This window comes from Magnolia sinica, chromosome 11, assembly GCF_029962835.1.
Source record: "Magnolia sinica isolate HGM2019 chromosome 11, MsV1, whole genome shotgun sequence".
NCBI classification, from domain to species: domain Eukaryota; kingdom Viridiplantae; phylum Streptophyta; class Magnoliopsida; order Magnoliales; family Magnoliaceae; genus Magnolia; species Magnolia sinica.
This window is the reverse complement of record NC_080583.1, coordinates 82,448,540-82,467,222: the sequence shown is the minus strand read 5'-3', so window position 1 is coordinate 82,467,222 and position 18,683 is coordinate 82,448,540. Positions and strand designations below refer to the sequence as shown.

The following is an 18,683-nucleotide window of genomic DNA, read 5'->3' as shown; positions in this document are numbered from 1 at the left end:
AATGGGACCCACAATTTGGATGGTTTGGATAGCTCTAAATCAATGCCATGTGAGGAGGATAGGCCACCCGATTTTTCATTGAATTTGGACCACTTGTTAATTTACTTCTAAACCATTCACTTAAGAGCTATTAATGGGATGGTTTTGAATGCTAGATTAGTGTGGTCTTAGAAATATTCTCAATTCATAATGGGACCCACAATTTTGACTGTCAGGATTATTGTACTCTATTTATGGCCATTTTAGAAAAAGCTAATAAGATAGTCACACATGGCATTGTATGAAAAGATTTTTTAAGATAGATAAGATAGATTGTGATTGCAAAATCATAGTTGGCATAAATCTAATACTATCTGTCATTGAATAGTCGATAAAGTAATGCAGTTAAGTTATTCAAAAGTTTAACTAACTAAGAGTAAAAGACAACCAAGAAAGTCCAAGATGCAGTTCCTGGTCAATAGAAAAGAACAATCACACAAGTAAAACGTACTAAGAGAATGATTTAGATTTTTTTTTTAAAAGATCTAGAGATATGTTTTATATTTTTCAACTCTTGTAATTGCCAGAGTAATTAAAAAAATATCTAAAAGAATAAGTTGTACAACAAAATTCTATAAATAATAGAAAAAATTGATGGAGCAAAAATCATTTACAATCAATAATGATAATTCTGAGCTATAATTTTAGTTGTAATTCAAGTCTATGCTCATATTTTGAATTTGTCTTTTATCCAATATCAAGTTGTTCTTTTAAAATACGCCTAGCGATCAATTATAACTTTTTTTCTTTTATTTAATTGCACTGGTATACTAAAATACACAATTCACTTTCGGAGGAAGAATCTTACCTTCCGATTATCAGCTGATTATTACAAAATTTCAATAAGTGATTGAGCAACAATTGATATTATCAAATTTTAGTCATATATATCTAATAAGCATATGCTTATTTCAGCACTTCGAGTAGAAATTAATCAATTTGAATCAAGTCGCTATATTGATTTTGACGTGCCAGCACTAGCTACACATGACAAAAAAACGAGCCAAACAAATCTAGCTCTAAATCAGTGACATGAGAGGGGGATGAGCCACCACCATTTTTAAAATTTTAAAATGATGAATGGAGTCAAGCCCATGCGAATATTTTCAAGGGCAAAAGTGGAAACAGAAATTCATTAATCATTGTGATTTTTATCGGTGGACCATTGAGATATGCTTGGATCAAAAGACAATGGTCAGGATTGATTAGTGGATAGGCATGATATTCACAGTGGGGCCCACTATTCACTGCTCAGATGTTCAACGGTTGCGACACGTTGGTTGGATTAGCATACATCCGGCTGTAGGATATCAGTTCTTCTTTCACCCCTGCAATTTTTTTTTTTTATAAATATTTTCTAATCACTGTCTATTTGGAGGACAATTAAATGGACGGCTAACAAGCATCCCATCACCGCAATTTCTAGCCTATGACCCATCGAAAGTGTGGCTGATCAAATGGACGGTTTGGATTGCGCCCAGTTATACTTTATGTACAGCATGCAACACCTCAACCTTCACCTCAGTTCAAAGTGGCCCATTCTATTTTGCCTGTGTACCCCGCGATGTACAAGAATTTCCTATACGCGGTAACTAGATGGGGCCCACCATGATGTCCACGTGTCACCCACTCAGTGTAACGCCCTGGAAATCGGGAGTCGCACATACACTCGACTCCCGAGTTTTCGAGTGTCACTTATCATAAATTTTATGGTTTTGCAGTTAATCAAATTTAGTTGCGCAACTGAAAATTACTGGAAACATGAATCACAATTCACAACTAGTCTACTGAGATGAAAGAGTCTAAATATATACAAGTCCAAATTAATATAAACGGGTCGCACAAGGCATTGTCCAACAAAATCACAAAAATATATCCAAAAGGAATGATGAGCTGAGTCCAACACAGTGATCCAAGTCTACTCGCGAACTCTGCGGTGAACCGCCCATCAACTAGAAATAGGACAACTCGTCCTCCTCATCTAAGCTCGCGCCGCAAGGCTCCTTGTACTCAGCGTCACCTGCAACTACTGAAGAGTCTGGTTGGTGTTTTAAAACACCGTTCCAGGGTGGGAGTAAGTGATCAACTCAATGGGTGTTATTAGTCTTAAGTTGTAACAAATATCAGTTATATTATGAATTTAATGAAAAACAATCATTCATAAACACCTAACTAATCTTATTAATGCACACGCGTGACGGATGATATGATGCATGCCCTCACCACAACACTCTCTCGAGCGACTTCATCTAACGATCGCGTATGACCAACACTCCCTTAGAGCAACCTCAACTGCCGAGTCGCCAACCTAACTAATGCGATGCAATGATAATGTTAGCCGAGTTCTTAATTAAGTCTATTCATTAAGAAGGTTGGAGAATCTGATACACCCCACGTATCAATGCCCTGAGCTGGTAACGAGGCTAAGGCCCCCAACGTGTGAGGCCGAGACCCCGCGATCCTTGATCTCGTCGGGTTCCCCATCCCCGACTTCAAGCACATGGGGAGTTCAGAGAGAAAGGGATCGCTCACGATCACTACGGGGAGACGCGGCACCCCAGCGTAGGTCGACAGTTCGGACACAGTGTCCCATTCCACCATGCTCAGCTCACGAGGCAGTGGACCAGTTTCAATTTGATTTTCGATGGGCTACAATGGTTGTAGGGTGTTCCAGGTTCCATACATATGTGAGCAAAGAGGGTTAACAATCAAGGTTGGTTAGTAAATAGGTTAGACTACACGAGTCAGGCAAGCACGTGACGGACGACATCAGGTACAAGTGACCCATGTAGTCTAACTACTGTCGCCCGCACGCCCTCGCTCAAATCCATGTGTTTAGCCTTAGGATAGTCCTACTAGCAGGACCACATTCACTTCCTCATATTCCTGACCAATCCAAAGGTTTGGATGGTGATCCATAACATGCCAACTATCAATATATCAACTAGCATAAACAATATCCTGTTCTCATTTTTCTCAACATACAATTCCAATTTCTCCTAGTAAGCAAAGCTAACAATATCACGAACAAGGTGTGTGTGTGTGGTGTGGGTTAGTGAGGAAGTTAAACACTTCCTACATCCCTTAGAACCAAAATGCACAAGAATCAAAGAATCATACATGTTATAGGGCACATCATATGAGGAATCAAGCAAGACATGGACATATATTCAACCATTGTAGAAAATCATGTGAGAGGCAAGAACAACATCATGTGAGAACTAAACAAACATACCATTCCGTGCAATTTCAAACAAAACATACGATTCTTAAGTTTTCTCTAGAATTTTCAAATACATCATTCAGGCAATCAAAATCATTAGGCTCATAGTATAGTTGGTGTTAGACCACCTAAGGATAATAGTTTGCACTTATGGATCGTTGGAATTCTTGGAAAACGACTTAGGATTGCCAACTTGCAGGTGGATTCGTAAAGACCCTAAGTCAAAGGAACTTTGCATGTTAGGATTACATACAACATCTAGCTCAACACAAAGGATCTCAAGAAGATAGGTGCTTACCTTCCCAATCGGTTGGAATTCGAATTTAGAGCGGTGGATGTGGGATCTCTAGAGGAAGAAGAAAGGAGTTGCAAGGATCGACTTCTCTTGGGCCCCACTTACCTATGGTCCACCTTCTCTCCCTTCCTCAATCTCCCTTCCTCTCTTTACTCTTCTCTCCTTTCTCTCTTCTCCCTCTTCTAGGGCAAAATCGTATGGAGAGAGGGTGCTCAAATGAGGCTCTTTTATAATGCCAGATTTGGTGGAAATGGCCCCAAGTGTTGGGTTTTTACTATACTAGACTTATGGGAGGGACTTTTTAAGCTCTAGGACCCACTATAGGGTGTACATATTGATATACACCATAGGATAGTTAGCCCTAATGATGATCTACGTATGGACATGATCGGTTCGCCATTTGGATTCGCTGATCGACATATATGATTAAAAGTCTACTCAACGGTCACCGAGGATTGATCGGGGCCACGGCTATATGGATATGAGTAGGGAAATATCCTCACTCCAAGTGTGAAGTTTGGTCGTAAACCGATGGTCCGAAATCTTCAACTTTGCATAAGAGTGGATGACTCAATTCACTTAAGTTCCAGTTCCTTTCTTTAGGGTATTTGCGTTTCTCATGCACTCATCCTATGACTCAAGTTGAGTGGTTCTAGACAGTACCTAGGTCCGACTCCCGCAATGGACGTCAAGCCCAATAAGACAAACATTATTTTATAGTTTTAGAACTAGTGGCCCACCAACGAGCGGTATAGAACTTGTTCAAAAAATCGGGGCATTTATGGAATGAATTAGGTATTGAGATTTCTCAGGGGCAATGATTAGGGTTTGGATTAACTATATTCATAATGTGGCCTATTTATAACTAGTAAAAGTGGAGATTTTGTCATGCTTACTATAAACCGTCGGTTTTAGCCTAAAAGAGTAACGGGGTTGCTCTGATGGGTCTCTGGTCACGAAATTTATAAGACAGGTGCTCCATGGCCTGATGAAGGGCAATGTAAAATTTGAGGGCAAACAGATGCGAGGTTTTACCGCAACGGTCCGATTTGCGATCAATGCTCATCGTTTCACGATCGGGTCCCAGATTTTGTGAGCGGGTGTAGAAAAATATTTTAGTCCCTCACCGTAAATTTAGAAAAAACTCGATGGCTGAAATGCCTAATATCTCAATTTCAATTAAGAGTGCCAGATTTTGAATCCAGTAGGTTGAGGTGAATGGCACTTTGCAAGAGCTGCTGGGGCAGCGTGGATAATTTAATTTTTAGGCGTCCACTAAGTCCGTGGTCCGTAATGGACCACAAGCCCAGTGAGATCTATGTTTCCCTAACCTTTTTAGATTTTTCTGACCTTCCTTGGTCGCTGTATGGCCCGCACGGGCTGTTATTAAGTGTAAACGGGCTATCAACTTGATAGCCCGCACTTGGTCCAATCACAACCAGACTGGTCCACCCGTGTATAAGGTAACATCGAGTGCTAATGGTCAGTAAGTGATAATATGAGTTAATTAAAAAATAAATTAAAGATTTTTTCGGAAATCCAAAACAGTGAAAATCCAGGATATTATACTCAATCCATTAGTTTCGTAAGTCCTTAAATGAAGCAGATCCAAAATTCAAGTGGGGCACACCACATGTACAGTGGGGATTAAACGGCCAGCGTTGAAACCTTCGTGAGGCCACAGAAGTTTCAGATCCGGCTAATATCTGTGTTTTCAGTTCATCTCAGTGCTAATAACTTTATGAACGGTTTGATTGGCATGAAAACATCAAGGTGGGTCCCGGGAACATTTCAATAAGTTTACGAACGGTCTGGATGGCATGTAAACATCATGGTAGGCCAGGAACATTTCAATAACTATTTGAACGGTTTGGATTGCATGTAAATATCATGGTGGGCATGAGAACACTTCAACGGTCGGCTTTCCATCTCCACTGATTCCCATCACGTGTGCCTGGATTCATGTCCTAAATGAACAGATGGGATTTCTCGTGAAAATTATGGTGGGCCCCACAGAGCTTCCACCTACACAGGCAGAAAATAAGGAAGATCTAGAACTCAGGTGGGCCACACAACAGGAAAGAATGAGAATATAAACACCAACCGTTGAAACCTTTAGAGCGAATCTGGATATTCATATGTCATCCAAACCGTTCATGACGTTATTCCCACGGGAAGGAACTGAAAATACAAATATCAGCGTGATCCAAAACTTTTGTGGGCCCATGAAAATACAAATATCATCCATACCATCCATCCATTTTTTCAGCTCATTTTAGGCAATGAGCCAAAATTCGAAGCAAACCCAATGCTCAAGTCGACCACACCGAAACAATGGGAGTAGGTTAAGTGGGGCCTCACCCAACACGCTGCAGCCCCGACCGTGGGGCCCATATTGACGTATGTATTAAATATCCATACCGTCCATTCATTTTGAAAGATCATTTTAGAGTATATGCCCAAAAATGAAGTAGACCCATGTCTCAGGTTGACTACACCATAGGAAACAGTAGCGATTGACGATTAAAAACTTCTTGCGGGCCATAAATTCTTTGAATGAAGCTGTTATTGGGTTTTTCCCTTCTTTCAGATATGTGGGACCTTATCAACAGCTTGGATGGAAAATAAACATTATAAGATGGGCCCTAGGAAGTTTTTAATGATGTGTGGTCAATTCCATGGTATGGCCCTAAAAGATTGTTTGGCTCAGGCCTATAAATGAACGGGCGAAGGTGGGCCCCACCTTGTGGTGTGGTCCACTCGAGCTTTGGATATGCTTCAATTTTAAAACTATGGCCTAAAATGAGCTAACAAAATAAATGAATAAAATGGATAAAACAAATACATCATGGTGGGCCCCACAGTCCTGCCACCACCGACATCGGTGGTAAAAGGAACGCCGTTGGCATACTGAAACTGCCCATCGCGACTCGCTACACGACAACACTATATGGGCCCCACCATGATGTATGTGTTTCATCCACACCATCCATCCAATTTTTCAGCTCATTTTTGAGGCATGAGGCGAAAACTGAGGCAATCTAAATCTCAGGTGGACCGCACCACAGTAAACAGTGGTGATTGATCACCACCATTAAAAACTTCCTGGGGGCCACGAAAGTTTCGGATCAGATTGATATTTGTCTTCTCCCTTCAAACAAGTCCATGTGATCTAAGCAAGAGGTAGGGTGGCAAACAAAGATTGCAATGAACCCTAGGAAATTTTCAACGGTGGAAGTTCAACCACTATTTTCTTGTGGTGTGGTCTACCTGACATTGATCTGCCTATGTTTGGGCTCATGCCCAAAAAGCAATGTTCCAAATGGACGGACGGATCACGTGTCCAGTAGCAACATCACTACTGGCATTGTCAGTATGCAATCCGTGTTGGCAATTCATGCGCGGTTTGGCTAGTGACCCCAACATCAGCCAGCTAGCTGGCGTAAAAGCTCTGTGGGCCCCACCATGATGTGCGTGTTACATCTACACCGTCCATTCATTTTTCCAGCTCATTTTAGGTTATGAACCCAAAAATGAGGCAGACCCAAATCTCAGGTGGAAACCACAGGAAAATAGTGTTACTTGAAGGTCCACCATTAAAAACTATCCAAGGCCCACTGTAATGTTTATCTGCCATCCAACCTGTTGATAAGGTCACAGAGATCTAGATGAAGGGAAAACACAAATATCAGCTTGATCCGAAACTTCTGTAGGGCTCAAGAAGTTTTCAACGGCAGGGGTTCAATCCCCTCTCTTTCCAGTAGTGTGGTCCGCTACGAGCTTGGATCTATCTTATTTTTGGGCTCTAACCCTAAAATGAGCTGGAAAAATGTATGGACAGCATGGATAAAACAAATACATCATGGTGGGCCCACAGAACTTTGATACCCAGCTAGCTAAGCTAGCTGGTGTTGGAGGTCACCAACCAAACCGCGTCCCAATTCAAGTACCAGAAACTAACTGTTAGGTACTGGTGGGGCCCACCTGAGGACAACGAACGGCTCAGATGTCCACAACACTCAATCAAAGAACCCAAAATCGATATTCGCGACGAAACGTGTCGTAGAGGCAAAGCTGTAGGTTCAAAGATTCACATCATTTAAGCTAATGACAGTAAAAAAATAAAAATATAAAAAAAAAGAAGAATATAAAAATTGAAAGCCACAACCACCATAAAAGCAATGATTATAAGATAACCATTAGATTAAGCAAATAACAACCCTCCGTTCGATGACGGATGGTGGGCCCCACAATGTTCGGCTAAGGTTTCACAATCCTTGATTTGCTGAGCATAATTAAGTGGGTTATGCGTAAGCCCTACGATTACGATAAATCAATTGATTTTGATTCAGAAAATCCAAAGGCTGTAATCAAATCATTCAAGGGCCCCACTTTTTTTAATTTTTAATTTGTAGACGTCCAAACAGCTTCCAGTCATACCATGCAATTATATGGTGCTCTAGCTGAGCACGGTTGATTGTGCCCATGCAATTGCCGACCGTACATCTGGCATCTACGTGTGTCAATCTAGACCGTCTAAATCCTACCTCACAATGTGGATTAGTTACATTGCAAGTAGGGCTGTACACAAGCCAAGCTAGCCCGAAAAGCTCGCTCGACTCGGCTCAGCTCAGCTTAGATTGCTTCGGCTTGAAAGACTGACTCAAGGCGAGTTAAGGTTGTTTACTAAAGCTCGAGTTGAGTTCAAGCCAAGTTCGACCATGGTGTAGTGTATTTCAACTTGACTTGACTCGAAGCTCGACTCGACTCAAGTAATATATTTTAATAATATATATATATTATATTAAATATATATAATATATATTTAAGTTTTAAAAAAAAGTTTAAATTTAAAAGTTTTTACTGAAAAATCCTACCCGACCTTACCTGTCCCTATTTCCTCTTTTTCTTCCATGGTGTATTTCAACTCGACTCAACTCGAAGCTCGAGCTCGACTCGGCTCGAGTAATATATTTTAATAATATATTATATATACTATATTAATATTAAATATAATATATATATATAAGTTTTTAAAAAATAAAAAAATAATAAATAAGTTAAAACTTAAAAGTTTTTTCTTGACAAACAAGCCAAGAGCTCGAACTCGAGTATAGCATGGAAGAGTCAAGCCGAGCTTGGCCCACCCCCGACTCGACTAGGCTAGATGCACAGCCCTAATTGCAAATGGATGGGTGAAAGAGACTTTAATGCTTTTACTAGCATTGTGGCCCACCTAAGGAAGTGACTAACCACTAAACACAGTAATAGAGTGCAATTACATGGTGCTCTAGCAGAGCATGGACGATCGTGCTCATGCAATCATCCACCGTACACGTGGCATGTAATACGTAAATCTAGTATAAATTAGATAGCAAATAGATGGATGCAGAACACTTTGCATTATTGTGGCCCACCTGAGGAATTGGTTAAACCCATTTTGAGGTATGTTGCAATCAACGGTCAAGATCACCAATTAATGGGTGGGCCCACAAAAAACAATTAAGCAATGACCATCGTTTATGGTACGTACATGAATTTAGATGCACCTCGTACAAGTGCAATCCAGGATTCAAAGGCCCATGGTTTTGTGATGTAGACTATCGATATGATAGGCCACTGCTGTAGATGGGACTATGGGCAACATACTTTATCATTTCGTCAAATCCTATCCGTCCAATCTATCACTATCATTATTTAACATTTTAGTACAAATATAATTATTAGCATGAAGGACGAAAAAATGACCTCAGATAACCAGGTTAGCGGATACGGATACGTTGCTAAATGCAACAGACCCGGTCACGAATCGGGCAATCAATTAATATTTTCTAATCGGGTTTACAATCCCACATTCAAATACAATATTTTTGGGTCGGATTTGTCGGGTAATCGGATCCAAACCCGATGAACAGTGGACAAATTCAGTCGGATGGACACGGTGCAAAATGTACTGGCACGGATCCAGTGGCCCAAAACCATCCATCCAATCAGCGGTCATCAAATGGTCCACCACCATCGATCCAAATTCAACAATTAGTATGATTTTTCGGCCATGCACCATCAACAAAAAATTAAAAATTTTCGACCACAAACCATCCGTCCGATCAGCAGTCATCAAGTGGCCCACTAAAAATAAGTACCACCGTCAATACAGACTCGAACAATTACTGTGATTTTTGGGCCAGGAACCATCAACAATCACTCGGTTGAAATTTTTGGTTCGTATATGTCAGGTGATCGGGTCCACACCAATGAACAGTGTACCGTACAGGATCCAATGGCCCGAAAACCGTCCATCCAATCAGCAGTTATCATGTAGGCCCGCTTAAAATAAACTCCACCATCGATCCAAATTAAAAAATAAGTGTGATTTTTGGGCCATGCACCATCTACGATCAATTAAATTTTTTGGGTCCGATACGTCGGGTAATCGGGTCCTCACCAATGAAAAAAATAAAATAAAAAATACCCAATATTCGAATTCAATGCAGACACCTGCTTCATATACTAACATGGATTCAATGGCCCAAAAATCATCCATCCGATCAGCACTCATCATGTGGCCCACTTAAAATAAACACCACCATCAATCCAAATTCAACAATTAGTGTGATTTTTGGGCTATGCACCATCAACAATCATTGAACCAAAATAGACACATGCTGCATCATGAATGAGTGGGGCCCACCAAATGCAATCAACAAATCTTTAAAAACAAGAAAGAAAAAAAGAGAGAGATACTGCCATTTTGTTTTAATTAATTATTTTCATCTATTTCAATGTGGCAGAGATACTACAACTTTGTTTTTCCTTTCTTTCATCTCTGCATATATGTAGTTTTTTTTTTCTTTTTTTCTAAGACTATATTACACCATTCCTTTCTCTAAGTTTCACAGAAAAGACCTTTCCTCCTGTGATTACAATAAGAACAAAGTGTAGTAGGATTAGTTACATGTAACTCCTCTGTAATCTTTCTTTGCGATTTGCCCCCGGTTTAGGGAGAAATGATTCGGATTCGGGTGTTGTTTGTTTTCGGCCGGATCGGGTAAGAAAAGAGAAAAAGTGTAGTGTTGAAAGCATTGGAAATAGATGGAATTCGAATCGGGTTGTGTCGTTCTACCTTTTTTTCTATAAATTTCGCTGTTTTTGTTTTGAATCTTTTTTTTTTTTTTTTTCTCTATATGACTGTGGAGATGCTGCTCGCTATTGGAGAAGCGAACGGGCTCTCGGGGAGATTAAGTACTTGGCTGCTGCAATTTTAGAAACAATGAAAAGAAACCAATGTCAGAGAAGTGCATGCAGCCACGATCATGGGGTGTGCATTTGGAAGGAACCCAATTTCAGGAATCAAGGGCGGCCGGATGGTTTTCTCGAATAAAAAATGATGGCTACTTCATTTCAAAGAGTTCTTTCGATAACGAAAGGTCGAAAATGGCCGCCCGCCAAGTTGGGTTCCATTTCCTGACATCGATACACTTCCAAAATGCACTCTAAGCAGTTTTAATCATGGCCAATTAGGTAAAGATGTATTTATACATTGATCAGTCCCAATTAATAGCACTCATTTGGGCCAGCATTATTTACAGGTGGGGTCCATTTTCCAAAGATCTAGATCATCTTGTGCCCCACTTGGGATGGCAATGGACCAATAGCCTCAATCAAACAACCCGATTGCATCACAGATTGACCACCATGATAGGCAATGAAGTTTTTTCTTTTCAAACAATCCATTTGTAGGATAATCATCAAACAGGTTCCACTTACTGGATAGCTAGATAATCCTGTAGGCCCTGCTGTGGATAGCAATGGATCTGAAGTTTTCTTAATGGAAAAACCCCAGTCAGATGATCGGTGAATCGCATTCAACCGAAGCTATAATTTTAATTTTCAACCATCCATTTGCAGGGCAATTATCAGACATTTGGGGTCCATTTTCCCGAGATCTAATCATCAGGTGTGCCCCACTGGATGGCAATGGACCAAAAGTCTCCTCAGTCAAACAATCCCAATAAGACTATTTTTCATTTCAACCATCAATTTGCAGGCCAACAATCAGACTGGCAGGATTGTCCAATTGACAGAAAGGGGGAGTCTTCGTAGTATCATCGCTCATCCAAAGTAGGGCCCACCATACGAACAATCAGGATAGCAGAAAAGAGGGGCCCCATTGAAAAATGCTAGCCCACAGGATAATGCCAATGACTAAGGTTGAATAAATGACAAAACTGCAGCAACATCAGACAGAAAAGGAAGCTTCGAAGGTGGGTGAGTTTTTGTTTTTTATTCATTCCAACTTCTTACCTCTCCTGATCACCGTAATTGCTGCTTGCATGCTTTGCATTATCGTCACTTGTCGAACCGTTGTTTATGACATCGAACAGGTAATTGAACCGATCTGCCGATGGGAACTCATGATCTGCACAGATGCATCGAAACAATGTAAAATACCGGGACGGATATGAGATAAACATACCAGCGGGGCCCAGTTTATTGATCAACAAGAACCATAGTACCCAACCTTTCATGGCTGGGGCATGGTTCTAAATATCATGTGATACACCTCTGTATTGCCCGAATCATACCCGTTTCAGCCGAAATTAAGAGTCACCACACCAACATAGAAGCGAGTCAAGACTGAGTCGGTCAGATTCGTGATGGTTTTGGTCCCTTCAGGTGAGTTGCAATCCGAAACTGCTACTTAAATGGACCCATCCTTCCACCAATGGCAGGATGAGGACTATAGTTCTCATGTGCGGGCCCCCAATCATTGTTCCGATAAACAAATACAGCCAACATACAGAGATCTAAACCCACGGAATGAAAAAGATCGGAAAGACCTTCAGCAAGTTTCAATTCCTCCATTGGAGAGTAGCTCAAATAGGGGTGTGTCAGTGGCTTGGGAGCTAAATGCAACTCAGACAACCGCCTTCTCTCGAGTTCGATCACCTGCTCACGCTCCTCCATCAGCTGCTTTCTTAGTAGCCTTGAATTATCACAGACTCTCGGCACTAAACAAGAACGAAAATCAGATGTTTGCAATTCAATTCACTTGTGCAGCCAAGCACAACCTTCAAGAGAAAAATAGCTCATGACTGCATGTGTTGCATTTACTACTTACGTGCATGAAGCTCGGGATCCATGTCCAGAAAGTGAGAAGGATAATACATTTGGGGCTCGATTTTCTCGTATTTTCTGCAATGTACAAGAACTTCTAGAATCACAATTCGATGGTAGATGAATGAAATGCAATACGAAAGTGCTGCAGGCCTTGTGTTACAATGCCATGCAAATGGGTGCAGCTCATACGGCTAACATTGTTAGAAATTTGGAAAAGTGACGCATATCGATTCATGATCACAATGTCAAGATTACGCTACCCACACAGCACACCCAAACACCAGAAAAATAAAACCAATACACGGCCCATTCAGCCCACAAAGCAGGTCACAACGTCAACATCACACTACTCACACCCAAACATCAGAAAATAAAAATCCAGACAAGTACAACACACACAAATCGGATATTTGAATCTTCCATGTAGACACGAAACAAATCAGCTATTTGCCCCGACCACATTCTCAAGATAAAAATAATCCATTTGAAGTTAATATCAATAAAACAATTCTTCAAGACAACTGAATAGGCCACTTGAGAGTGGGAATACCGAAACCACTCTCCAGTCCTGTCGTCACGTGGGCTACCTGTCCATCAGGTGTGTTTTGTTGATCAGTTCTTTAGACATGTACATCTTTTTTATACACATCCAACCCACCTAGAGTCTGGACCAGTGTAATTTTCAGGCCATGAAACACGCACAGTGGTGGGCCCCACCTGATGGTTTGAATGGATCTCCCCAGACAAGGGGACAGTAGGATTCAATAAGTCTTCTCTAACTTTTGTAAGAAGTGACTTTTGCCTTTCAAATGGTTTCTACCTAACATGGCCTAAAAGATCAGGCTTTTGGATGGAGAGAGAGAGAGAGAGATTTCAATTTCTCATCTCCATCAAAAGGAAGCCAAATCAAAAGATAATCTCAAAAACCAAATTGGGTCACTTGATATTTATCAAATTGAGGGAGTGGGATATACTGAAACTGCTCTCCGGTCCTGTCATCAGGTAGGGCACCTCCATCAGGCGTGTTTTGTTGGTCAGTTCTTTAGACCTGTCCATTTTTTCATAGATGTCCAACCCACCTCGAGACTGGACCAGCCTGATTTCCGGGCCATGCACAGCAATGGGACGCACCAGATGATTTGAATGGATCTCACCAGACGAGGGGACAGTAGGATTCAAAAGGTCTTCTCTAACTTTTGTGAGATGTAACTTTTGCCTTTCAAATAGTTTCTACCCAATATAGCTTAAAAGATTGGGCATTCATCTATGAATCATGGGAGAGATTTCAATTTCTCCTATCTGCATCAAAAGGAAGCCGAATCGAAAGATAATCTCAAAAATCCAATTGGGTTGCTTAGATATTTACCTGTCGACAAGTCTTGATTTCTCCCTATATGGTTTGACCAGTACACGAGCACCACAGACGAAGTGGGGATTTCCCTTTGTTAGAATTAGTTTCACGGTCTCTGGATACATGAACGTTACAAACCCAAACATGCGTTTCTGTTGGCACGGAATTCTTACATCCTGAACTGGCCCAAAACTCCTGAGCAAACAAAAAGAAAACAGCATGTAAATACAGATAAATCTATCAAAGAAACGTGCTTAAACATACAACACAATGTAACTGTTGTATTACTTGAAATAGTTGGAAACATCTTCCTCAGTAAAGGTACTCTCGGCTGGGAAAGTCAAATAAATTTGGCGGGAACCAGCGACTATTCCACCTGGATCGCTCCTCTCGTTCCTGTATTCCATGTATCTCGGGGCATCTTCCGCAAGAACTACAGAATGCTGTCCATGTGGTCTGCAATTCAATGACAAGATGTTCCGACGGTGTTAGCATATACAAATGAGGAACTCACTACATGGTGCTCACTCTAAAAGAGCAGCATTTTGTTCTTGACCCAATACAGTGAGCCACACCAATCTATGCAATTATATGATTGTAACCATCCAATGAAAATGGATAATTGCAATAAAAATTCCTTGATCAATGGGCCTCATATCATTCAGATCCCTGTAAATCAATGATGCGGACTCACCATATGAGCCATTTTGGATTGTCAATAGGTGGGCCCCACATAAACAAATACTGAGCTGAACATTGAAACAAGCCTATAGAGAATAATTAAAGTCCATGGAGGAGGATCTTTACCTGTCAATGAGACGAATACTATTATTTAATCGGGCGAGTAGCTTTGTCAGACTGTAACCAGCTTTCCCATGCCTCTGGCTCTCTGTAAGATAGCCCTCTGCCTGAAGAGTCCTCCCATACTTCTCATAATACATCATCGGCAAAGAGGCGATCGAGACAGGCAATCCCCTTCTTGATTTCAAGAGCTCTGTAAGCTCTAATTCAAGCTTCTCAAGTGACCCAGGCAAGAAGACATGATCATCAACAAGCAAGTCATTTGGGCTTGGGTTAAAGATCTGCGAGAAGCTGTCTGGAACAGCTTGCCCATGAAAGTATCTACAATTTGTGCCATGCTTACAGTAACCCTTATTAAAGTAATGGCAGATCTTCAGTGGGAATTCAGGCAGGCTCGGTGATCTCCTGCTTGTTCTCGTGCCCAAACCACCCAGTGTGGAATCGTGGTAGTAGTAACTGCCTGAGAATTCATCCCCAACGGAGTTGACAGGCTCTAGCTGATCCTCCAAGTTCAAGAACTGAGTATGGTTGGTAATACGGTAGTCATCTCCTAACGAACCAGTATAAGCTGATGGGACAAAATCTATGTTATGAATCGGTTGTTGATCATTAAGGAGCTGCTGCGGGTCCCAGTAAGGCGATGCGGCCCGGAGCGTAGCAGGGGAAGAAAATGGACGGGATGATGGAGTGAAAGGAGTGAATTGTAGAGGGAGATCAGAATTTGGCTGGGATGGATTGATCGAAGAGGGTGTGACCGGAATCGAAATGGACAGTTTGGGTGACAACCCGAGCTCAGCTTTCGCTGTACTGATCAGGGCATGAATCAAAGTGTCGGGGCCAAATGCTAACCGGATCATCTCGCGGTCGCCATGGTCTTGTAAAAGGAGGTACCCAATAATCTTAGAGAAATTCTCAGGCTCTAGCTTCTGGATTCTATTGAAAACAACCTTCGTAGACTCAGAAAAATCCATCTCATATCCAATATCTGCAGCTAACAAAAATAAAATGAAGAAAAAGTGCTTAGAAACCATATAGAAAAAGTCTACAAATCAATGAAAATTCCAGCAAAATAATAATAATAAAAAAAAAAGAACAATTACAGATGCAGTAAAAGCAATTAACCACACAAGTAGATTCAAAAAATTGAATACTGAAAACCATGAAATTATTATGAAAGGAGCGTTTGGTGGCACTAAATATCATGAAAATTTAGCACCAAAATAAGATATCAATCATGAAATTTCATGAGAATTGGTGCAACCAAACACCCAAGAAGAATTATTTTTTAAAAAAAAAAAAGGGTCTATTCAACCATTTCTTCTCATTCTTCCTAATTCCTTTCTCTTCATTTTCACAAATTTCATGAGAATTGGTGCAGCCAAACACACCCAAAAAGAATTTATTTTTTTTATAAAAAAAAAGGTCTATTCTACCATTTCTTCTCCTCATTCTTCCTAATTCCTTTCTCTTCATTTTCTCAATTTATATCATGCATATCCAACAAGGGCCACTAGAAACCTTAAAAAGCAGCAGCCTTTTGCCCAAGAAAGGAAAGATGATAAAAGCATGGAAAAAAAAAAATTCCATAACATGGCTGGAGGATTTGCTAGCATCCGAACAACATGCAAACCAAAAATAGCCCTTTATTTCTCTATTTGGAAAGAAAGAGGAAAACGGCTTTTCAAGATTTTACGGACAGATCCGCATTCAAAACCTTCCATTTTCAAACAATCAAAGACGGAAATTTTGAAATTAAATTTCTTTTTTCCAGGATACAGAACAAGCTCAAATGAAATGAAGAGGGAATCTCTATCTTGTGGCCATGAAAACAAATCCAACACCAAAAGAGAGATTTTATTTTTTGTTTTGGAATATCAACATATTGAAAAAGAAAAAACCCCCAAAGATGAGATTCTGTGACAGATTTGAAGGGAAAATTACCTTTTTTAGTGATTTTAGTAGAAATCCACTTCAAAGTTGGAATTTTGCCCAAAAAAAAAACATGAAGGGAAAAAATCAATAAAATCGGATTCCTAACAACAAAAGAACCATTTAACGCTAGATTTGAAGAAAAGAGAAGACTTCTTCTGCAGATGTCAGCAAAAAAAAAATCAAAATTCAAAAACAGTAATTTTTACCCGATTGAAGACCCAAAATAAAAATAAAGGGATTTCAAGCCAGGTTTGAACAAAAACAAACATTTTTATGGATTGAGCCAAAAAACCCATTTGGAAAAAATCTGATTTCATAGAAACTGAAGATCAAAATGAACAAAAAAAGGGGTTTAAAGCGAGATTTGAACACCCAAAGCGAGATTTGAACACACCACCCCCCCCCCCCCCCCCGGCAAAAAAAAGACCATCTTGACGGTTTAAGAAAAAACCCAAATGAAAAAATATTTTTTTTCTCACAAGAGCAGAAATAACAAAGGTAAAAAAAAAAAAAACAGATCTTTCTAACAAAATCCAAAAAGGAAACTCCATAAATACCTTCTTCTAGTATTGTCTTGGCACAAACGGGGCATTTCCCCATTCCAAAAACAGAGTTTCAAAACGCCAACTTTCTCACCAAATCCAACATGTAAACCTCATAAATACAAGATTTTGATGCTTGTTTTGTACGAGATACCCATCTCCACATGATTCTGAAAGATACCCATTTCCAGAAACTGGTTTTTAATACCTACCAAAAAAATGAAAGCGAGATACTCTGATTTCTATTCATTTTCAGCCCAGATCTAAAACTCTACACCCAAAATTACGGTGTATAAGCGAAAAAAAAAACTTTCAAACTCCCAAAAAAAAATCAGATTTTGATTCTTGTTTTTAAAAACAAACCCATGTCAAGAACTCCATTTTTGACACAAATCAATTAAAAAACAAAATAAAAATAAAAATTCTAACTTTTATTTTCTTTTATTCAAAACATAAAGCTGCGAATACACAGAAATCTTACTGTGTATTTCAGACAGAAGAACATAAGCTGCTCCATTTCAAAGCTTCAAGCTCCATGATACTCCTCTCAAACATCCTCGCTCTCAATCTCCTCTCTCTCTCTCTCCTTCTTCTCTCTCCAATTCTCTGTGCATCAGCGACAAAATCCCAAAAGATAAAATGACATATAGATAGCTATAAAGGCGCTGTCTTCAGTTCAAATCAACAAGAAAAGAGAGAGAAATCTTTTTAAAATAGGATTTCTTTTTTTTCTTTTTTTTAAAAATAAAGATTTGAAGATTTCACCAAAAGAAAAGATTTTGAAAAAACCCCAACTGCCAATTTTTTTTTAAATGTTTGTTATAGTACGCGATGATGAAATATCATCTTACTCATGCACATGTGCCAGTGTGACACACGTGTGGCATATCATAGCTTTCGATGGTGTATATACTGAGAAATAGGCCGTGGGCCATAAACAAATTGACGGCTGAGAACAAGCATCTTCCAGCCATCCATTTCTAGGGACACGGACGGTCCCGGGTCGGTTTGGGGGCCACCTTTATATATGTGTTTTATCCAGACCGTTCATTCATTTTAACAGATCATTTTAGGAGATTAGCCCAAAAAGGAAGCAGATCTAAGATTTAAGTGGACCACACCATATAAAACATTAGGAACTGAATGCCAACCGTTGAAAATCTTAATGGGCCACATAAGTTTTTCGATCAAGCTAATATTTATGTTTTCCCTTAATCGAGATTTGTGTTACCTTATGAACGGCTTGGATGGAAAATAAACATCACGATGGGCAGTAGGAAGGTTTCAACGGTGGGTATAATTGACACCTCTGCTTACTGTGGTGTGGTCCACTCAATCCCTTGATATGACTTATTTTTAAGACCATGCCTTAAAATGATC

General features: G+C 40.1%; 1 protein-coding gene across 4 annotated transcripts; it reads right to left on the bottom strand.

Moving 5' to 3' along the window:
* Window positions 1–10,306: 10,306 nt before the first annotated feature.
* LOC131219522 (zinc finger CCCH domain-containing protein 18) lies at window positions 10,307–18,070 on the bottom strand. Of its 4 annotated transcripts, none has more exons than XR_009158241.1 (8): window positions 17,785–18,070; window positions 14,836–15,814; window positions 14,317–14,484; window positions 14,044–14,223; window positions 12,679–12,752; window positions 12,375–12,568; window positions 11,862–11,976; window positions 10,307–10,810 (listed from the first exon to the last, which is right to left on the bottom strand). XR_009158241.1 is itself a non-coding variant. In XM_058214709.1 (8 exons), the coding sequence occupies exons 2-8, from the start codon at window positions 15,798–15,800 to the stop codon at window positions 10,738–10,740; spliced, it is 1,785 nt and encodes a 594-aa protein (XP_058070692.1). In that variant the 5' UTR covers window positions 15,801–15,820; window positions 17,785–18,070; the 3' UTR covers window positions 10,307–10,737. The 4 variants fall into 4 exon arrangements, 3 of the variants coding, with proteins under 3 accessions (XP_058070692.1, XP_058070691.1, XP_058070693.1); XM_058214709.1 differs by having other exon boundaries at window positions 12,359–12,568; window positions 14,836–15,820; XM_058214708.1 differs by having other exon boundaries at window positions 12,359–12,568; window positions 17,785–18,069.
* Window positions 18,071–18,683: the final 613 nt, after the last annotated feature.

Excerpts from the sequence above, each read along its gene's own strand:
- LOC131219522 (XM_058214709.1), bottom strand. The coding sequence starts at position 15,800 with ATGGATTTTTCTGAGTCTACGAAGGTTGTTTTCAATAGAATCCAGAAG. Across the intron at positions 14,485-14,835 it reads AGTATTCGTCTCATTGACAG|ACCACATGGACAGCATTCTG; the intron begins GTAAAGATCCTC and ends ATTGAATTGCAG. Across the intron at positions 14,224-14,316 it reads GATGTTTCCAACTATTTCAA|GAGTTTTGGGCCAGTTCAGG; the intron begins GTAATACAACAG and ends TTGTTTGCTCAG.